The following is a 22,955-nucleotide window of genomic DNA, read 5'->3' as shown; positions in this document are numbered from 1 at the left end:
CAGATAAAAAAGTCTGCTCTGAAGTCTTCTATCAAAGAGACAAAGCCTACAATTTGTGTGCTGGTGGAAATGAAAGTGAAGGAGTGCTCTACTAGTTCTATCTTAGATGCTATTGTTCCTGGTTGGAGTTTTATACACAACTACAGACCGAATGATAGAGGCATAATTTGATTGCTCTGGAACAAGTCTCTTATTGATGTAATCTTTGTTAGTTTCTTTTTCTTTTTCTTCTGCATTATATGTTTCAAATCATAGCCTGGACTGTGGAGAGCTTTGGTCCTCTTTGTCTCTTTCTCTTCTCAGGTGGCTCTTGATCCTTGGTGTATTGGAGGGGGCTTCAACACTAAAATCTCCAAATAGGTGGGAAGTGATTTAGCCACATTGTATCTGTCTCCAATCTATATCATGGTTTGAGGATTTGGAATTGAAATCAGAAACAGAATCAGATTAGGGTAATTTTCCGATTTTAATCAGAATCCTCGCTCTCTAATCCTAATTCTGATCAATTCATAACTTCGGTTTTTGGATTAGGAGATCCAATCCAAAACGATTCCGACTTATCTAGCTGCAACTAAACACATGATCTTATCCTCATTGAATCATCCAATCGTCCATTTTGAAGCTCCCTCTAGATTGGCGTGCACTCAGACAGGTGTGATCATCTTAATGTTGTTTGTAGCGACAGAGTAGAGAGAGAGAGACAGATTCTAGACGAGTTTTTTTTGTTTTTGATTTTTTTTTTTGGGGGGGGGGGGATAAAAGAATGCTGCCTGGTCAAATGGCCCCTTGCATCCATACACAAGAATGCGCAAAATTATCACTCATCCCGTGAAATAAAAAATCCTATGTATATTAATACCTCTGTGTGCTTTCATTGGCTCCACACTGGTGCAGGGGCATCAGGCCCCTTATTATTTAATCGATTCTTAAACCAATCTGAAAAAGTAGATCGATTGAAGCAGATTGCAACTAATTTAGAGAGAGAAAGAGTTGCATGTAAACCGTGGGTTGTTCTTGCTTAGTGACCTTACATATTTCTTTTTAACGAGTCAAAAAGTCTCTGCTTCTTCCACGAATGGTTCTAGTATAAGTTTTGTTTCTCTCAAGCTTAAATATATCATAACAACTAATTATTATTTATAAATTTTACTTGGAAGAGGGTACCCTCCAATGTCCGTATTCAGTTTCGGACGTTAGAAGGGGTATTACAGAAAACCTGTAAGTAGAAAGTATTTAGGATATTTTAAAGGGGGGGGGGGGGGGGTGGGCTACAGTAATCTAGTTGGGGAGGAGGGTGCCTGCATGCAGTTTCGGATTTCAGCTAGCATTGTGGGGATCTTTCCCCCATTTTAGATGAATATTACTCTCCTTTAGATTTGTCAAGAACTTCTTTAGTACTTTCTTACTATAAATAGTCATCTCCTTACATATCATATTAGTAAATGCCTTTTAAGGCTTATCCTTTTAAGTTTCACCATCTTATCCAAGGAGGAATAATCATGTCACTGATTCACATCCTTTTAATTTATTATAACTATCCTTATATGGAATCATAAGATGATCATATTGTATAGGAAACTTAGGGTCTGTATGGCAATGTTTGTGTTCCAAATACTGTTTTTTTCTAAGTTAGAAACAGTGTTTTGTGTTTCTGATATTTTAGAATAATTCCCAACAAATGCTATATGGTAAAACTGAAAAAAACACTTAAAAAAAAAAAAAAAACATGTAGGGAATGCATCTTAATAGAAGTATATCTTCTGGTGCCGGTAGTCGAGGTGGTGGCGCAGACGGCGATGGTGGTGGTAGTCAAGGGTCGAGAGTGGAGTTGGTGGTGGTGGTTTCATGTGTGTTTTTGTCCCAGCCTTATGGTTTTTTTTCCCCGAGCTTCTTTTAGTATGTGTTTTTTTTATCCAGTCCATTCCAAAAAAAATAAAAATAAAATGGGCTAGATGACACATACAAGCTATGTTCCAAATGTGTTCCAAATAATTACAAAAAACACCAGAGCGTTGCCATACAAAAACAGTTTTAGTAACCTTTCAAACATAAAAAGAAACTAAATTCATGAAAAGGGAATAAGTTTCGAGTTTTGACCACCCAAAAATATCATTTTTCTAAAAATAACTCTAAAGAATTTAAAGTGATAGAAATAGCAAAAACATTCGAATTTATTGCAATTTCTATGGCTACAGTAAACCTTCTGCCCCCAATTAAAAAGAACCAACGCATAAAATTCACATACAGAGATGTAGGAACTGTGATCCCCAATTTTCTCTGGATAATCAGTCCTCAAGCAGTGCACATATTCTAGAAACAGCAGCAACAACTGCAAAGCAAACTAAGTAACAAAAAAGTATTAAAGAAAGCTTCAACAAAACACCTATGTTGGACTTCAGAGAAAAAAATACTAACCAAGTACACAAACTCCCATCTCTGCTTTTGGTTTCTGCTGGAGGAGGAGCTTGCTGTGTGTATCCATAACCATCTTTGAAAGGATAACCAACAGGTGGAGGGGCTACATAAGGTCCCTGTGGATATCCCTGCAGAACTGGTGGTGGGTAGGACTCAGGAGGTGGTGGAGGATACAGTACTGCTAATAAAAACAAGGGCAGGCATCAGGCATGCACCACAAAACAGATCAAAATCACAAACCATCAATCAACAAAATAATAACTACCCATGATTAATATCCCAAAAGGGTCTCTGAAACAGCAAAAACCAGATCAAAATCTTGTGAAAATTTACTTGTGGACTGTTGAGCCATGTTGTAGTAGTAAATGAAAAGAGATTACAAAGCAACAGTAGCCAGAGAATTTGAGCTATAGTTTTTGAGAGATGAGGGGTATTTGTAGGCTGTTGATACGTGTTCCAAGGAACTTGTGTATTTATCCAGTGTGGAGGCCTCTGAACTGGTTACGTAAGTTTTATGATGTCTGTGCAAGGTTCTAAATCTCGGTTTCGAGGCAGTTTCAATCAGTCAGGAAATCGAAATTTCTCTGGTTTTGATCAAAACTTGATCGAAATTTGGTAGCTTTTGGGTAAGACTCGACATATAATGGGCCAGTCTCAAAACTGGTCGAAATTGGATTGGTTGAAATTTGTTAAAATTGGTCGAAACTTGATATTTTTTGGTCCGATCAAAATTATCTAAATTTCTAAAGTATTGTTGAAACCTGGTCAATACAGTAGTACATATAGGATTTGTCTCAGAAAATTGGAAAACTGAGATCTTGAACCATACTCCTGTCTATTGCTGTAGAAAAGCTTCTGATATCCTGAAGCTTGTTCTTGAGCTTTTGGATTTGATCTATCAGTATCAGACAGAGAGAGAGAGAGAGAGAGAGAGAGAGCATTCATTGTTTTCATCTTACAATTGTTGTTACTTTCAAAAAGTCTAGCTGCCCACCATAGAAAATTGAGTAGAAGAAATATAGTCATCTATGAACCTTCTCCCGTCCTAACTGGGACCAAGTTTCCCTCCACCTATGGTGAATGGGATCCCATTCACCAAGGGGTGGGGGAGGATGGTAATGGGTATCGGGAGGGTATTTTGGAACATACTAAAACCCTAAGAGGGGTTTGTGAACCCTAGGATGGTGGGTGAACTGTCCTCTATGGATGGAGGAAAACTTTGTCCAAAAAACTGAGTCTTTAAAGGAGCAAGCAGAGGTCTACTAAATCAAGATCAAACCCATCAAGGAAAAGTTAAATTTTTGAAATTAATCCAGTGAATTGGAATAAAGAGCATGATTTATACCAAAACAGAAAAAGACATGGCTTGATACCATGGCATGACTTGTGAGCAAGGTTCAAGTAAGAGGAATTGGCAACAGGATTGGCCTCCATAGATTTTGATTCCGATTCGGTTGGAACCGGTCTAAAACTAAAAAATCAGTACAAATCATAGTTGTCACGGTGGTTAGGCAACCCAAGGCGTTGGAGAGGGTAAAAAAAACAAGGTGACACCAAGTAGGCGACCAAGGCGTCCAAGTCGACCAAAGCGCCTGAACGCCTAGGCGGCGCCTAGGCTATGCCTTGACAACTATCTACAAATTGGCTGATTCAAATCAATTGGAGTTCAAACCATGCTAGTGTGTGTGACAAAAGAATGGTATGTTCTAAATCCAGGTTTTAAAAAATCGATGAATTGGATCAGGAATCAGCCGATACTGCATCATCCATACTGAGAGACTTAAAGATTTTGTAAACTTCATCTGAGAAATTTATTGAGAGTTCCATATATCTTGGTGTCATACATCTTATGGGATGAACTTTTGAGGCTTCCATGTGATAAAAACATTGTCTACACGCTATTATTATTACTTTTTGTTTGATAGATACATGCTATTATTATTGTGTTAATATGTTGATTTCAGTTGTGAGGCTTCTTTTTTGATAGAATCATTGTCTACATATTATTTTGTATATTAGGCGGTGCATATTTGTTACATAGTGAATATATGTCCATATTTTTGCTTGTAGAGAGGCCGTATTATACACATATCATTGACATATGTGCTTTATGGTGCCGGATTTTTGAAAAGTACTATTGCTTTTTAGTCCGATTAATTGCCGTCTGTATTTGTACCCGTATTGTTACTATTCCTGAACTTACTATGGGAAGGATCTTAGGTTTGCCGGAACTACCAGAGCCTTCATCTCTGGTTTCATTGAAGAAAGCAGGGGGGAAATAAAGAAACAAAAGAATGGCGTCCAGAGATCCAATTGTTGATGTTGGATCCGCAGTGGAAGCGGTTTCTGCAGATGATGATGCTGTGCCTCTTCATCAGATTGAGAGCCTGTGCATGCGTTGTGGGGAGAATGGGACAACAAGACTTCTATTGACTCGCATTCCTTATTTTAGGGAGATTGTGCTTATGGCCTTTGAATGCCCTCATTGTGGTGAACGAAACAATGAAGTACAGTTTGCTGGTGAGCTCCAACCTCGTGGATGTTTGTATCGTTTGGAGGTTCCATCTGGTGATCAGAAAATGCTGAACCGGCAAGTTATAAAATCTGATTCTGCTACCATTAAGATACCAGAACTGGATTTTGAGATTCCTCCTGAAGCTCAACGTGGCAAGTTATCAACAATAGAAGGGATACTACTGCGGGCTGTGGATGAACTGCAGGCCCTTCAAGAAGAACGCAAGAAAGTGGTTCCTGAGACTGCTGAAGCTTTGGACCACTTCTTGATGAAATTGAAATCGTGTGCAGCAGGAGATGGACCATTCACCTTCATTCTTGATGATCCTGCTGGCAACAGCTTCATTGAGAATCCGTGTGCTCCATCTTCAGATCCATCGTTGACTATTAAGTTCTATGAGCGGACTCGTGAGCAACAGGAAGCACTGGGATTTCTTGTGGATTCATCACAATCGGGAGAACATGAAACACGGAGTGCTGTTGAAGCATTAACTGAGGGAAGAAGAAGTTATTCTGATGAAAGTAAAGGAGAGCCACATGGATCCATAGGAGCTGTTGCTGGTCATCGAGCTATTGCTCAGGGTAATAGTGAGGAAGTTGCTGCGGCCTTGTTTAGGTACTCTGCTCCGGAAGAGGTGATGACTTTTCCATCAACTTGTGGAGTTTGTGGTGTTAGAAGTGAGACTCGAATGTATGTTACCAAAATCCCATACTTTCAAGAAGTTATTGTCATGGCATCTTCATGTGATTCTTGTGGTTATCGCAATTCTGAGTTGAAGCCAGGTGGTCCAATTCCTGAGAAGGGCAAGAAAATAACAGTTCGTGTGCAGAGCATTGAAGATCTTAGCCGAGATGTAATAAAGTCAGATACTGCAAGTGTGAAAATTCCAGAAATTGACTTGGAGCTGGTTAGTGGCACTTTAGGTGGAGTTGTTACAACCATCGAAGGCTTGATCACTAAAATTAGTGAAAGTCTTGAGAGAGTACATGGATTCACTTTTGGAGATAGTCTTGATGATCAGAGAAAAAGCAAATGGCTGGATTTCGGGGTGAGATTGACTAAGCTGTTGAGTTTGGAGGAACAATGGACTTTAATTCTTGATGATGCATTGGCAAATTCTTTTGTTTCCCCCATCACTGATGCCCTCGAAGATGACCATCAGTTGACATTTGAAGAATACGTGAGGTCATGGGAGCAGAATGAGGAGCTGGGTCTCAATGACATGGATACATCTTCAGCTGATGTTGACAACTCAATGGCGAATTGAATAATGCTTCCACAGATTATTAAACCACCCCTATCCGTTCTTTGTATTACGTAGGTATTTCCTTTTCCCATTTACCCTCCTTTTGCTTATTACTGTTACCTTTCCCTAATGTAACACCTAAAAATTTTAATTGCTTTCTGGTTGGCAATTTTAATTTTTCTGAGGGATTTAGGCTGGCCAAATCATTTTGTATGAAAAAAACCTCAAATTATAAAAAAAAAATTTAAGTTCTCTTTCTATATGCAAAGAGTTTTCCTGGAAAACTGATAGATGATCCACGTGTGCAAAATAAAAGCTAGTAAATCCACTTACTGCCTGCATCTACCATCGAGTAACCACAAGAAGAAGAAAGTACCAATGACATTAAATTTTGGGAAATTATCAGTGCCACCCCCTGAGATATACCATTATTTTAATGCAACCACACTAAGTATGCAAAAATATCAACCTTAACCCAGATTCTAACAGGGTTAACTCTGTGAAAAGTAATTGACTAAAATACCTTCTGCACTAAAACATAAAAAACCCAGCCTCTTTCAACCCCATCACCCTATTCTTCTTCACCGAACACCATCGCCCACCATCTGCAACTCCCTTAAAATTTTGCCATAGAAAAAGAAATAAATAAAACCCACACAGCCCTTTCCTTTCTTTAATGGTTTCCATCTTTCCTTCTGATCTGCAATTTTACTTCAGAGTTCTAAGAAGATCTCAATTCAAAATCTCCAAAAATGGGAAGGTCATGCTCTCCATCATCGTCCTTACCATCGTCCCTTAATCTCTTCTCTTGCTGGCTGATCATTACATCCAAAACCCTCTGATCATGGATTTCATCACCAGGGTTCTTCTATTGGGCACAGAGAAACGCAGAAGTCCTGAATGCACCAAATTGCTCACTGAAATTAAAGAATATGCCAGAAACATTGTTACAATTCAACTCGTCTTCACAAATGGGTTTTGTTTTGTCTCCCTATTCTCCATGACTTCTACAATCTATGTTGCAGCCATGACTAGAGCGAAGAAAAACGTATCCTTCAAGGAGTTTGTTTCGATGATCATATGAACATGGACCCGACAAGCAATCACTCTGTTCTACGTGACTCTTTTGGGTTCTGGTTATGCCCTTTTGGTTTTGCCTTCCCTGGGTGGTGTTGTGGAGGTTTCTGATGGTTTGCTTGCCTTGCTTGTCCTTGGCAATTTGATAGCCCTTTTGGGGTTTCTGCTTTCTCTGTACTTGGCTGCAAATTGGGTACTTGGGCAAGTGATTTCAGTTGTGGAAGAAGGTTGCTATGGTTTGGAGCACAGTTATCAAGGCGTCCAGGCGAAAATCTGGGGGTATGGCGATGGGGCGCCTTATGGTATGTAAGAAAGGCGACCGCCTTGGTGACCAAGGCGTCTCCTAGGCGACCAAGGCAATGCCTTAGGACGCCTTGTGAGCAAGGCAGTCGCTTTTTGGTGTTTTTTTTTTATATTTTTGTTTTTTAACTTTTTTTAATGTATTTTAAGTTATTCTAATTGAAAATATGTCATTGGTTGTACATTTTTGGTTCCATGCTGTGAGAAGCATGGAATCATATGTTAAACTTAAAAAAAAAAAAAACCAAAACCTAAATACCAATGCCAAACTCGATTCACCTAATCACCTTCGCGGGACATACCAAAATCAAAAAGAAAAAAACGAAAGAGAAAAGCAGCAGCGCAGCGGCGACTTGCAGTGACTCCGACAGAGTTCAGCTCAGACCTCAGTCCTTCAAGGCTTCGACTCATTCTCAGTCCTCCCTCTCAGTCCCCATCCTCCACTGGCATCCGGCGAGGCGGCGACTTGCAGCGACTCTGTCAGAGCTCAGACCTCAGTCCTTCGATTCCTTCTCAAGTTCTCAGTCCTCCCTCTCAATCTCCATCCTCCACCGGCGTCCGGCGAGGCTAATTGTAAGTATCGTGTTTTTTTTTTCCCTTTTTCCTTCTAAAATCTAAACCCCTTTCCCCTTTTTAAGTTCTAACTTCTAACCTCTCCTCTCCACCGACACCCCCATCTCGAGCATCCACCCCCACCGGCGAGAGAAGCAACCTCAACCCCCACCGGCGACATCTCCAGCCTTGTAAGTATTGTGCTTTTTTTTCCCTTCTTTTTTCCTTCTAAACCTAAACCCCTTCTAACCTCTCCACTCTCCATCGACATCTCCAGCCTTGTATGTTCTTTTGTTTGTTTCTAAAGAGGACCGTGGACTGTGGAGTAACAAACAGTTCCTTTAACTTCATTCAATCTTGTCTTTCTTTCTTTTCCTCCTTTTTTTTCACAGAATTGAATGATTTCTTTATTGGACTAAAATGAAGTGATCACAAGACCAGAACTTGTAAATATTTCATATTTATGAATGGTTTTGAACTTTTGATTGGGCCGCTCTCTTGGCTGCATTTGGATGGACTTAGGAGAGAGTTCTTTTCGTTTCGTTTTATCTTTCCCTCTTTTCCGTTGAGGTCTTTAAGGTGTTTGTAGATATGCCCTACCCTTAGCTGACATGTCATGATTATGCTAGTTTGCTATTCCTTGATTATGTACTTCAATTCTTTCATATTTATTTAGGATACAAGTAGAATTATATAAAAATTAATATGCTATTTATGCCTAATAAAATGGTTATATAAAAAAAAGAACACTAGAACGCCTTGTTCGCCAAGGCGACACCTTGAGGCCGCCCTATCGCCAAGGCGCTTAGGAAGGCCCTCAAACGCCATGGTCACCTTGCCGCCTTGGTAACTATGGTTTGGAGGCTCTGGGAGAGCTGCTGTTATACCCGCACCCCGGGAGTATAATTAATTATTAATTCTTCCCTGTGACGTGTAGTTATCACGCCACGTATGCCGGTGAGTTGTTCTCACTTTGGTGGTCAAACCAACTATATTGACCATAGTGCGAGGTTGCACCGTGGAAACTAGTCGGGACCACGGAGGTTGCACCTTGGCGTGTCGGGGTAAGTAGTTGACCAAATTTTGTTGTGTGCTTCTTGCCCTCTCAAAGCCCTCGGTGTGGTCCAAAGGCCACGACCTCTTATGGTGGGAACCACCTTCCTACTCGCATCGGAGGCAAGGTTCTTGGCTGCCTCCGACCACCATCAATGCGCTAACAAGGACCCTTGTGGGTGAGACCTGTGGCTAAGGTGCTATTGGTGCCTGCCATGTTTGACCCTACCCAAATAGACCCTAGGTTACACTTATGAGGCCTTAGCCAAATAGGCCAATAAATGTGAAGTCTATATGAGAGAGAGGGTAAGACTATTCCTTAGTCTTTCTTTTTCTTTCTCTTTCCTAACCTAATCGTGAAAGGAGAGGAGAGCTTTGAAGAGAGGAGGAGAAGGAGGAGAAGGAAGGGAAGAAGAAGAAGGAAACAGCTGGGGTTTGGAGCTTTAAAGAGGGCACCTCGTGTGTACCTCAAACCGAGGTAAGCCAAGTGCCCTTTTCCCCCATTTTTCTCTCTTCCCCCTTGCTGTTTGAGCTTGGGTGGTTCGTTGGTTGCAGCCCAAGATGGGGATTTCTTTTGAAACCCAAAGGGTTAGCTCGAGCCATGTGTAGTTTCCCCTTGTAGGATGCTATCCCATTTTCATTACAATCCTATAAAGACCTCTATTTTGACCTCTTCTTGAATCTATTTGATTCTAAAGCTTCAACCACCAAAGAAAACCCCAAATCTGGATTTTGAGCTTTTGATCCTTTAAACCCCCTTAAATCTTTGAATGTTGGGTGTTTCTAAGACCCAAATAGACTCCAAGACACCCCTCCTAGTCCCTTGAGGCTTAGAGAACCAAATGGGACAACCCTGGGCTTTTAAAGACCTTGATTCCATTATATTTACGAGCGGAAGTAGTCTCGGTAAAGCTCTTGGTCCTCTATCTTTTGGAACCATAGTGGATCTAGGACAATTGGTGCAATTTGTTCAACGCATGCACGTTGTGTTCTTGGAGCCTTTGATTGTTTTAACCTGCGGCTAAAAGCCAAGTAGATAGCAAATTAATACCTTGAATGCTAAGGCCTAAGTAGATGATCAATGTAAGGTTATGGGGTTTAAAACCTAGCCTTTGATTCTTTTCCCAAGGCAATTAAGTTAGACGAGGATTCTTAGGCTAGAAATTTCTGATTTTTTATCAAATTGTGATCTAAGAAGTTGGAGAAAAAGGAAAGGCATGGCCATTATGTGAATGACATGATAAATAATGAAGATTCATGGTCATAATATGCCTAAAAAGTAATATTTTATACAAAATAGTGGGTTCAAGCAAGAAATGGGTTTATTCAATCATGGAGCATGCCTTGAACTTCAAAGAAAATTGAGGTTGCATTGTGGTATTTTAATTGAGGTTTATGGCTGTGAGTTAGCCCTTTGCATCGAGATCACAGCGGTGGTGGAGGGGGGGGGGGTGGGATGACGCGTGTCACCCCAATCATACCACGATATTGTATTCTATCCCTTGTCGGGATAGGGTGTGTGTTGGTCCCTTGTCGAGCATCATCAAGTGATCCTCGGGTGCCTCCCCGGGGGGGGGGGGGGGGGGGGGGGGGGGGGGGGGGGGGGCATGCCTCCCCATGCCTCCTCATCGATGTAGCGGCCGCTGCGGCATCGACTGGGATAGTTTGAACCAACTCCTCATCGCCTCCGTGGCGGGCCCCGGGCGAGAACAACGAGCTTAACCTGACCCGGTAGATCGGCGGAAAACAAATTAGCCCCAGAAGCATGAAGACAAGCGGCGGGGGGGGGGGGGGGGGGGGGTGGGGGGGGGGGGGGGGGGGGGGGGGGGGGGGGGGGGGGGGGGGGGTAGCTGTAGTAGCATGAGATAGCATATCGGCTCTCAAATCGATCTAAGTAAAGCTTTCACAGTCTGAAGATTTGCAGCTGAATCATTTGTGATCTTCCTCAAGTTAGATGGCAGAGAAGAATAATGGTAGAAGGACAGTAACAACTGAAATATAGCAACAGAAATAGTGCCGGTGATGGTGGTGGAGGTCGCTCTTCCAAGAAGCTGAAGCAGAAAAAAATCCCACAAAGAGGGCTCGGAGGTTGCAGCGGTGAAACAGCAAGAAAGAAAGAAAAAAGAAATGAAGGAGTGGTGTGTGAGACAGTGGACAGAACCTCAATTCTTCATACACTAATAAGGGAAAAATTGTCTTTTGAAAAAAAATTAACCTGCTGACATCACTACTTAACAGTTAAAAGGTTAACCCAATTAGAATCTGGGTTAAGGTTGATATTTGCATACTTAGTGTGGTTGCATTAAAATAATGGTATATCTCAGGGGGTGGTGCTAATAATTTCCCTAAAATCAAATTATTCGTACAAAGGCATGTCCTTGTTTTGCTATATGTCTTGTTGACACTGATTCTTGCCCTTGATGCTGCATAAAAGCCATCCTTCCAAACACCTGGAAATAACATTGGTGATGGTTACTTTGAAATGTGATGAGAAGAAGAGTATTTGCTCATAGAAGAAGCAGTTGTGCAAGTCCACTACTGCTAACCAATCCAAGAAATTAAAAAGAGGAAAGAAGAACTGCTGTATCTAAATCTAAGCACTTGATTGAGCATAGAAGGTTTTCAGTTGTTTATTAAGTTTTGGATCACCCATCGAAAAGAAAAAAGGATCCTTCTTGTTGAACTTAGGGTATTCTTCATATGAACATAGTATACATGTGATATTCATGAACTAGCCTGAGAACTCTCCACTGGTCAAATTGATTATCTTGAATCCTAATTGAAAGAGTGATTAATGTGTTTAGGTAACTAATGTAGTCCTAGATAGGAGAAATCCCACTAGGAGCCAAGTAGAACCAAGCTTAGGGCAAGCCTGCTGTTTCGGGCTTATTAGGGGCTGTTTTAGGGCAAAATTAGGGTTTAGGATGGGAATTTGGGAATGGGGTTTATAGGGTTTTAATCTGCAGGTTTAGAGGGTCATTATGGTATAAAAATATCTGAATTTGGTTAGGTTTCAAAATCCTGCAGATTTAGGGTTAGGGTTTCGGTTTTTTAAAATTAGGAAAATAGCCAAAACTATGGTTTACAGTAGGATTCAGGGGCTGATGCAGGTTCATCATAGATATTGGCTTATTTCTTTAGAAATAGGCCTAGGGTTGGGTTATATATATGTTGGGCCTTTGTTCCTAAGGATTTTCTATGTATTAGGCCACTTTAATGAGCCTAAACTAGGGGTACATAGGTTGCATACGGGATTAGCCCAATACTTAGTTTATTTTTATGTTTTCTAATTGAACCGGTTCAAATTGGTTGCATCCAATTGGTTCAATTTAAGTGATCATGTGATTTGGTTAAGTGGTCATGTGACAACTTAAGTGGTCATGTGATGTAAGTTGGGCTGGATTAGGACTCTATAAGTCCAGCCATGTTTTGAGTCTATTTCCTTTAGTATTTTAGTTTCCTAGTCAATTTAAATTACCTAATAGGTTAGGGATAGGATTAGGCCATCCCTTTTTAGTGTCTAAGTCTATTTTTGAGTCTTCTATATAAGTTTGTAAGGGAGGCCAGCATTGTACACGAATTTGATTGATAAAAATTAGCTTTCTGCTTGCTGCCTTTGTTGCTGCCTTTGCTCCATCGTGAGTGTGCCTTGTGAGTAATATCAAGGTTGCCTTGTGAGTAATATCAAGGTTGAAGGGATTAGTGGATCTCCAATCGACTCCTTGCATCGTGAAGATCGGGAGGGCTGCTACTTATCTCCTTGCATCGTGAAGATCGGGAGACCCCATTGTTCATCTTCAAAGCTGTTGCCATTGAAGACCTGCAACAAGTAAGAAATCCTGCAACTATTCTTCTTCCTTCTAGAAGGTCACATACAAGGTGATTTTCGTGAGAATTATGCCCAGCCAAATCTAACCATTAGAACCTGCTAAAGATTTGATCGAGTCTTCCTCAAACCCTAAGAGAGACTCGATTCAAATTTCAACACCATCCACCCAGCCGATTGTCTGAAATTACAGTTTTACCCCTCTCTCCTACTTCTACTAGGAAACCTCCATAACTTCGAATCTGTCCATCAGTTTCAGCATACATCCCTTACATCATTGTTGACACTCGATCCAAGTTTCAGCGCCAAACTCCCACTCTAACCCCTCCGTTCCTCCACTCCATTAAACCCAAAACCTGCAACTCAATTCTGTCCAGAATTGCAGAATTTGAAAACCTTCCCAAATCCAATTATTTTTATCCCATAATAACCCCCTAGACCTGCATATTAAAGCCATATAAGACCCATTATCAAATTCCCATCCTAAACCCTAGAATTAACGTAAATCCTAGTGCTGTCCATTCGAACCAGCAACCCCTTTTACGATTGATCCTGTTGTTTGGCTCCTAGTAGGTCTCCTACCTACCTAGGACTACATTAGGGGCAGGGGTTAAGGTCGAATGTTAGAGGGACTAGGGGGAAGGCTCGGCTGCAGCAGGGAGGTTTTCTGATGGCTGAATATGTTCCAACAGAAAATTAGGGTTTTTAGGGTTTAAAGGAGAAGAGGGATTTTAGGGTTTGGATGGACAGAATGGGCAGCAGCTAGGATCGAGTCTAGCTGATGGTGAAGGGAAGCTATGGTCCAAATCTGATCAGATTCCGATGGAGGAACAGATCTGAACAGGATTTAGGCTCTCCTAGGGTTTATGAAAATAGGACAGACGAGGAAGGGGATCGAATGGGGAAAGGAAAGAAACTAAAAACAGAAATTTAAATCTCAACTTATTATAGGATTCCACCGGCAGTAAATTGAGGGTAAAACATAATAAAAAGACTGTTTTGCCCTTCCTAAAAAAACTAAAAAAACTCTGAAAGGCTCCAACGAAATTCAGCCTAGTCAAGGCTGCTCTTCTTCTTCTTCTTTTTCCTTCTTGGAGCTCCATCAGTAACATTTCTCATGTTGAAAGATAATGATTTGGGCTACTTTGAACATTGATTACTTGATGGTTCCTGACCCATAGAAATGAGGTTCATCTTGGTGCCTTTTAACTTTGGAGTATAATTTCTAGAATAATTTATAAAGGTAAGTAATTTCTTGGCTGTAAGGGTCAAAAGAGGTTAATGAAACGATTTATAAGCTTCTACCAAAAAAAAAAAAGAAACGATTTATAAGCTCTATGAAACTTGTGAATTTTTTCTCTGAGTTCAGGGTTCTTCAGCTTCTTAATTGTAAATTTCAATAAAAATATTGATTGCTGTTATATGTTTGGCTGTGAATTTTATCATCCTTGATGGATGCTTCAACTTTCACATATCTTACACAATTCATTCAAATGTTGGCCTATTAGGGATTGCCATATATCTTACTGAAGTGTATAAAATGCAGAATAACAACATCATTGACTACATTCAGTAGGATTTCCCCCTCAATATAAATTTTGGAATTGCAGGGACAGCACAAGAAACAGAGCTCAGAGGACTTAAAGAAGGGATTGAAGGGGGCACTTTTATTGGAATGCAGAGAAATAACAATCTGGACGGATTCTGAAGAACTAAGGAGCTGGTTGACCAATGCAGATACCAACTCTTGGCCGTGGGAACTTTGTCATCTACTTCTTGACATCAAAACTATTTTTAGCTTCTTTCGGTCTGTAACTTTAATTAAACAATCTAGACTGGGACTTCCCAACTACAATCAACTTGTATGACTCACAATATTTCTATTATGTTCTAATATTACATTTTCTTAGTTCATCAAAAAAAAAAAAAAAAAAAAAAAAAAGTGGTTGGTTGGATTTCTATCCATCGATGTACCAGGGGAAAAATGCATATAGAAATTCCATTTTAGATAAGATGGTCAAAAAAGATCTGAAAATACATGGATATGTACATCCCTATAAGGAAAGAAATTCTTCCATATTTAGGTCTAGCTACTTCTTTTAGTAAGGACTAAGGAGCAATTCTGGTCAATCAATGGTTACATGTGGGAGCTAATTAAGAAAGGGGAATAAGGTGCCCCAAAGCTGACACTAGAAAAACAAATTCAGGAGGATTCAATCTCTTGCAAATCCAACTTATTATGATCCATGAGCAATCAATGATCTGAAAGAATATTCAAATAGGCTTTATGAGGAAGGATACCAACTTGAACCTCAACAATTTCCGCATTAATAATATCTTTGTGCTAGAAATGATCTTTGAAAAACTACGTTATTTAATTTATTTGGCTAAACTCCTCAATGTAGGTTTAGAAAAAAATAAAAATAAAAAATGATTCCAATTTCTAAGCAAACAGTATCACTTCTAGAGTTCAAGTAAGCCCACTTATTTAAGGATTACCATTGGAGGTTAGATTACTAACTGCTATCAATCTGGATCATACAATCCTGTGAAGAAATAATTAGATTGAGGGCATTTCAAACATTCAACCTGATAGGGGAGAAAATTATTTCATTTTCATGGTCCATTTCAAACGTGATATATTTTGTAAGGAAAGGTATAGGTACATTGTCCGCATGCAATAAGCTAATAGGCCTCACCAATGAGGGAACAAGATGGAACATCATACAAGAGGTACAAGGGAGAGGGGAAAAGATAAATAGACACAGTAAGCGCTAGCTTGCGGTTTTCTTTTTCCCCATTTTTATAACTTTTCTAAGCATTCTTATCCCAAAAATTTTTTTTTGATCAACAAGAAAGATACGAAACTTTTATTCAAAGAGCGAGGAAGCAAAGCCTCCACTCAAAGAAGGAGAAAGAAATACAAGAGGTGGAGAGAGTCACCAAACTCGAGAAATTCCCAAACGTATAGCCCCTGAAGCTATCCGACGAGCCTCTCTATTAGAGGACCTAGGAACAAATTTAAAAGTAACATCATGAATGAAAACTAAACGAACATTATCCTCTACAACAGACCTAGCAGCCGAGTCTAATGAAGAAAATACATTGGACAGACCATTAACAACATATAAGCAATCTGAATAGACAATTAAAGGGAACAAATCAAACTGTAGAGCTAGAAGAATGCCATCCCGGATGGCCTCCGCTTCAATAGTAGCCATAGAAAAACTAGATCCATACTTAAATCTAGCAGCCACGAAAGGGCCTGACTTCATATGAAAAACAACACCCCTACCACCTGTTGAAGAACCAGCTTTCCAAGCTCCGTCCGAGTGCATAACAAAGAAATCATAGGAGGGTTCCACTGAATCCATAGGAGCACCTGATCGAGGACAAGTTATGAGGACAAGTTATACTGGGGCAGGGGTTGGAAATACATAGATGCCCTTCCATGATAGAGACATTAACAGCTGAAATGGTGCTAAAAAGGTCCGGTCCCACATGATCAAACACAGCTCTATTACGAGTTTTTCAAATCTGCCATAAACATGAAGACCAAATGATATTAAATTTTTTTTTTCTAAGCATTAGGGATCTCAGGTGTAATTTACCAAGTTTTTAAAATAATTGTAAAGGTTAGCATTTCGGAATAGAATCTCACTCCAGTTTAATAGATCTCTCCAAGTGAGAACGTCAGTGTGATTTGCATGTGCTACAGAGCTGTTCTGTCTCACACTCCTTCCACAGTCCAGCTCTTGCCCAATTCGATCGCCCCCGTTCTGCTGTGCTGCATTGTGCCGCGAAGTGCAAAGCTGTACTCAAATCACTACGAAGGTACGTTCTGTATTCTCTACCATTCTCAGCTTTCTCTCCGTCTCTCTGTTTGCCTTCTTCTCATTTCTCCTCTCAGATCTGTAACTGTGACGGGGATCCAGGTTAGGGCCCAAATCCGAGGTCGCATGGCTTTTTCTTCTTCTTCTTCGTCAGTTATTTTCTGCTGCGTTTTTCCCCCTCTGTTCTTCTCCTCTTCCTCTTACTCTGTTCCGACCTCGACCCTTCTGGTTTGACTTCCAATCAAGACAAAAACTGTTCCAAAAAGCATGTTTGCAGGAGAATGTTATATGGATGCACGGAGGAATATCATCCCAAAATCCATTTTTTCTCAAAATAATTTTGGTCAAAACGTTCTCATTAAAAATAATCACTGGAATCTTTCGGTCATGATCTCTAGATTTTTCGGAAACTAAGGCATATGCCCTTTTAACATTTCTGAAACCTTCAATCTCATTTGCGATTTTATCCCTCTCCATTGTCTTCTTCTTCTATGTCAGTGACAGTAGTGGTGGCTGCTGGTGGTGAGGCCGGTGGCTGTAATTATGTGGTATGTGATTTTGTTATTCAAATCAAATTATGCAACTGTTAGTATAGGTCATGTTATTTTGACATTTTCTGATTATATGTTTATGTAATCTGAGATTATTTGATTTTGTGTTTCACTTTGTAATGATGTGATTATATGATTATGTAATTCCTTGATTGTGCAGTTCAAAAAAAAAAAAATTTTTTTTTTGGTAGAAATTGTGCAGTTCAATTGTGCAATATAACCTTAACAGCAGCATCTAGGTTCATCCACTCATACACGCCAGGGCACCTATGTTGTAAAGTGTAATGGGCTCTTTATTTATTGAAGCTTACTCATTTTGGCATCAATAAAAAAAAAATAATGCTAGAACGCTTAGGTCGCCTAGGCGCCGTCTAGAGGCCTTCTAAGCGCTTAGGAAGGACCTCGAACGCCTTGGATTGCTTAGTGCCTGGATAACTATGATATAGTCAATGCTTCTATGGATTCCTAGTTTATAGCTTTTTTTTTTAAAATTATTTTAGCAATTAAATGCAACTTAACTACTAATTTGTCTTAATTGTTCGGAGCTCCTGGTGTTTGCTGATTGTTTTCTTAATTTTTTGGGGGCATTTTTCCTTCTTACTCTTTTGATTTTGGGTGAATGGATGGAAATTATGGCAGCCACTTGCACACATTGCTATCACCAGGTTCTCATAATGGCGATTAAGTGAGCAGTTTTAGAAGATACGATTCCATTTATCTTAATTTTTTTCATTAACAGGTGAAATTAAAAGGAAATTTCACATTTATTTTCCTACTGCTTAAGGTTGGCTTATTTTGGTTTTTGAGGTTTTCACTTTGGGATGGTCCCCATGAAATATTTACCTTATTTCACGGTAATGGTTATAATTTTCTCAATTATTTCATCTAACAGCTGTGGCTCTAGTTCTTGGAGATTTTTTTTTTTAAATTTTCGTTGTGTGTGTGTGTGAATGAAGGTGTGGACTTTTTAAATCCAAAATGAGCGTTCGAAACTGTGACTAGCTAAGAAGGTCCATAATACTTTTTCCTGGATCCAATTTTCGATCCAAAGAAGTCCTTGTTTCCATCACCAGGTAATAAGTGAGTCCATTTCATGGGTGGATCCCATCCCTTTAAAATTTTCCTCCGTGTCCATCACACCTTCTGTAGCTTGGGATTCAAAAAAAGTGACAGGAAATGTTTCGTAATCTGGTGGTTCACTCTTTTCTGTAGGAATTTCTGAGCTTGCATGCCATAGGCTGATCTAATTCCTACTCAAAGCTCATTCTTTAAGTCCACAAATTTTGCTTCAGCTAATTAAAGCAAGTGCTTTATTGTTATTCCCTGTCCACAAAACATTTTTTTGTAGTGCATGTATCATATATTTTGTGAACTTGGCGATGCAAAGCATCATGTCATGTTTCAGAATGGCACTTCTTATTGCCTTTATTAATGGTATTTGGTCTTGATATGATTCTCACTGAGTTTCTATTGTTAAGGATCGAAGGCTTGCCAAATATTCTTAATAATTGAAGAATGACTAAATGGAACATTCAGGCTACTTAAGACTGTCCTTGGGTTCCGTGAAAATTTTAAAATACAGGGGTAGAGTTGAAGATATGATGTTACGCATCATTGGTGACGGTGCTAGTACTTGGTTATGGCTTGATGACTGGCATCCTTGACCTGAAGTGATTCTAAGGAATGGAAACAGAATTAGATATGAGTCTTCTCTTGACACTTGGTTTGGTTAAGGACGTTATTCATGAGTGGAATTGGGACATGGACCATCTAGCTCTTATAGAAGGGTTCTTGACTTACTGAGGCTTGTGGTCAGCTTGATTCAGTCCGAAGGCCTCACCACACAGATTTGGATATTGTCATTTGGAAGGTAACCTTAATGAGGATATTATGTTGGATGGTGTGGGGCTGTTTGGTTCAATGGGAGAACTCCTAGACAGTCATTCACAGCTTGGAGGGCTTTGCTGGATGGTTAACTAATGAGGATCATCTAATTAGGAAGAAGGTTATGGTTCAGCGTAGGCATTGTTTATGTTAAAGCATAGTTTGGAGGAACAGTATCACTTGATAATTAAATGAAGCTTTACTTCAGCTTGGTATGAGGTTATGAAATTATGTTTGAATTGAGGAGGCTGGTTCGTCTGGTGGAGGTGAGGGTAATTATAGCCAATGAGTACAGGGGTTCTGTTTCTATCGATGTTGTAGGGAAATTATTTTGGAGAGAAATTTGATACTTTTCTGGAATAAGACCAGATCTTCAATACAACTTATTGCTGCTATCAAGAATGATGTTATTGATAGCTGCAGATCTGTTCATTTCCTTGGTGAGGACAGCCCATGTTATAGATAATTGTCGTCAGCTTGGCAATTCTTGGTGGAATGGTTGAGGTCCAGAAAGATCACTTGATGACCCCTCCTTGTTGACAAATTGCCTATCATTATTTGTGATAGATCCTTGGTTCAATAAGAGATGCCAATGGGGAATTGCTGGAAGTGATTCCGGTTCTAATTTATTTTCCTATGTGGGAACAGGGATTGATCTGTCATCTGCACGGAGTGTTCTGAGGTCTATCCTCGTGCCTTGGGGGAGGTTGCTTTGGTGCTTTACATCTCAGACAATTGTGATCCCCAAATTGTGGTGGATGTTTTGAATGGTAAAGCAGTTTGCCCTTTGTATGTCAGACATATTCATAAAGTGATTTCTCACATAGCTACTACTTAAAAACTTTGCAATTTCTTCATGTGGAGGGAGTTGAATTTAGCAGTAGATTTTGTTGCTTCTCTGAATCCTCATGCTGATGAAGTGCTACATCCTTCTCATTTTTTTTCTTTCTAATCTATGTAATCTAGTTAAAAGGGTGAGGATAATTGCATATATAGCAGAACACCATTGCTTTCTTTTACTTCTATCTATTTGAAAACAATTCTTTGCTTAAATTTTCTGATAATCCTCTCTCCAATTTTGGAAGAATTGGATCGGCACTTTTTGAGGAGGTGGCCATGATATTTACCAGGAAAACCGCCTTCTTTTACATGCATGTGTATTACCCAAAAGCTACTATGAAGTGTGAAATCTTAAGAACCAGTTAGTTTATGTTTGATAATTTTTTAAGAAATGGATTTACTAAGGTGCTATGACCTTGAAGCTAGAGTGGATAATTTTTCTTGGGGATATGAGCCTAGAAAATTGTCTGAACATTTAAAACATGATCCAAAAATAAAAGCAACTTACTCAGATTTTTGGAAATAATACTTCATGTTGGAGAGATCAGGACTCATGTCAAATTTTGAAAAAGCTCCAGATCAACATCTTATCATTAACAGAAATTATAAAAAAAAACATTTGTCAGATGGATCAAGTGCAGTCTATACATGTATTTGTATAAAATAATATAAGACTAGAACCAGAATAGGTCCAATCCAAGGCAGGATCAAATAGAAAACCTCTAGAGACTTGGCAGAAAGAGGCAAGAACTGTATATTTCAGAGAGGTCGTATTTCTTTGGGTTGGTAGTAATGGAATGGTTTCATTATCTAAAATGAAAACATTTCCCACCAAAAGATCAGTCCAATAATACCAGAACGATGGGATCTCAAATTGGTTGGAAGAGAATGATGAGATCTCAAAATATAACCAAAAGAAATAATCCCACAAAGTAATAACCTGTTGAAGTTGTTGAAGCTGCAGTGGCGACTGATCTTGGACTTGGCAACAACTTGAAATTGATAAGAATACCCAAGTGATTTATATGAACAACTTGCAGAGAATTTCCAGCAAACTTGAACAGCTTCTTGAGATCGGCTAGGGCAGAATTAGGGTTTGATGATAAAAATCAATAGAAGGGGATGGGGAAATAGAATGGGCCTCTCACCTATCCTATCTCTAGATGTCAACATTGCATAAGCAACTTTACTATTCATTCCAATTTGTGTACAATGCTGGCCTCCCTTACAAACTTATATGGAAGACTCAGAAATAGATTTAGATACTAAACTTTGACATGTAGCAATATGTTGATGTGGAACTCAAGACATGATTAGACGATGCTGTCTACATGTCTACTAAGTTCGAGAGCCAATAGACAATGCCACATGGCAGAAAAGCCGAAAGAGGTGGAACTGCTCCACCTGTATTGGAGGTGCATCCCCCTTTTTTTGGGCATAAAAAGATGTGGAACTTTAGAATGTAATTGAATGATGTTTTAAACTGGTTTAAATTTTAGAGTAGCTTCATATGTTAAGGATTTTCATGTTCTGAAAAATTAATTTCTTAGATTGGTCTAGAGTAGCTCATTGTGTAAGGGTATTCATGTTCTTTTGTACTGATAAGAATATTCATGACCTTGTAGATGCCTAATGATGCGGAGAACCCCAAAGGTAATGAGACACAGAAAAGCACAGACAGTAATAATCCCTCTGCTGAGATCCCAGCAAAATGGTACGATAGAATTTTCCAACAGGCATCAGTATATGGAATAGCTACTGGCTATTGCATTTCAGCATCTCTTCTCTCGATCATCAACAAATGGGCAGTCATGAAATTCCCATATCCTGGGGCACTGACTGCCTTGCAGTACTTTACAAGTACCGCTGGTGTCCTCCTCTGCGGGTGGCTTAAACTTGTTGAACATGACTCACTTGACCGAATGACCATGTGGCGCTTCCTACCTGCAGCAGCAATATTCTACCTCTCCCTCTTCACAAACAGTGAGCTTCTCCTCCATGCTAATGTTGACACCTTCATCGTCTTCCGTTCAGCAGTCCCCATCTTTGTTGCAATTGGGGAGACTTTCTACTTGCACCAGCCCTGGCCATCAATCAGAACATGGATCTCACTTGCTACCATCTTTGGTGGAAGTGTGCTTTATGTTTTGACTGATTACCAGTTCACATTAACAGCCTATAGCTGGGCCATGGCATACCTCATTAGCATGTCAGTGGACTTTGTGTACATAAAGCATGTGGTGATGACGATTGGCCTCAATACGTGGGGTCTTGTGCTGTACAATAATCTTGAGGCCCTCCTTTTGTTCCCATTGGAGCTACTTATTATGGGGGAACTAAAGAAGATCAAGCATGAGATTTCAGACGAATCAGATTGGTACTCACTAGGGGTGGTATTTCCAGTGGGTCTGTCCTGCATATTTGGTTTGGCCATCTCCTTCTTTGGGTTCTCATGCCGGAGGTCGATCTCAGCTACAGGGTTCACAGTGCTGGGTGTTGTAAATAAGCTCTTGACGGTTGTTATCAATCTGATTATTTGGGATAAACATTCATCAGTACTAGGGACAGCGGGGCTGTTGATTTGTATGGTTGGTGGAATTATGTATCAACAGTCAAGTAGCAAGCCTAAGGCTCTTACAGAAGCAAAAGCACAAGAAAGCGAGGAGGAACAACAGAAATTACTTGAAATGCAGAGTGTCCCAGAAGAAAGAGTTACCGTAAAAGAGGAGGTTGGGGATTCAGGAGAGTCGAAATGAGGGTGTAATTTTTCCCATTTTCTCTGTTCTGTTCAAAGCAAATGTAGGCATTCTTTTGTTGTGTTTTCTTTGAGCCATTGGAAGAGTAAAGAAAGCTTCTTTTTCTC

General features: G+C 39.8%; 2 protein-coding genes and 1 long non-coding RNA gene across 4 annotated transcripts in view; 2 read left to right on the top strand and 1 right to left on the bottom strand.

Moving 5' to 3' along the window:
• LOC122645534 overlaps positions 1–8,288 on the bottom strand; it is a 17,727-nt gene extending 9,439 nt beyond the window's left edge. The window contains exons 1-2 of the long non-coding RNA XR_006330470.1: positions 8,278–8,288; positions 8,199–8,200 (exon numbers count right to left, since the gene is read on the bottom strand). This is a non-coding gene — a long non-coding RNA (uncharacterized LOC122645534). The remainder of the gene's footprint in view (positions 1–8,198; positions 8,201–8,277) is intronic.
• LOC122645529 (zinc finger protein ZPR1 homolog) lies at positions 4,628–19,085 on the top strand. Its single transcript, XM_043838840.1, has 4 exons — positions 4,628–6,212; positions 9,585–9,591; positions 12,593–12,605; positions 19,075–19,085. Exon 1 carries the CDS (start codon positions 4,710–4,712, stop codon positions 6,195–6,197), a length of 1,488 nt encoding a protein of 495 aa, XP_043694775.1. The 5' UTR covers positions 4,628–4,709; the 3' UTR covers positions 6,198–6,212; positions 9,585–9,591; positions 12,593–12,605; positions 19,075–19,085.
• Positions 16,785–22,955, top strand: LOC122645530 (GDP-mannose transporter GONST3-like). 2 transcript variants are annotated; one of them, XM_043838842.1, is made up of 2 exons: positions 16,785–16,818; positions 21,718–22,955. In XM_043838842.1, the coding sequence occupies exon 2, from the start codon at positions 21,718–21,720 to the stop codon at positions 22,846–22,848; it is 1,131 nt and encodes a 376-aa protein (XP_043694777.1). In that variant the 5' UTR covers positions 16,785–16,818; the 3' UTR covers positions 22,849–22,955. The 2 variants fall into 2 exon arrangements, with proteins under 2 accessions (XP_043694777.1, XP_043694776.1); XM_043838841.1 differs by lacking the exon at positions 16,785–16,818 and adding an exon at positions 19,642–19,756.

The sequence above is a fragment of the Telopea speciosissima genome, chromosome 11 (genome assembly GCF_018873765.1).
Source record: "Telopea speciosissima isolate NSW1024214 ecotype Mountain lineage chromosome 11, Tspe_v1, whole genome shotgun sequence".
NCBI classification, from domain to species: domain Eukaryota; kingdom Viridiplantae; phylum Streptophyta; class Magnoliopsida; order Proteales; family Proteaceae; genus Telopea; species Telopea speciosissima.
The sequence above is the reverse complement of the archived record's forward strand: the minus strand, read 5'-3'. Positions and strand labels throughout refer to the sequence as shown.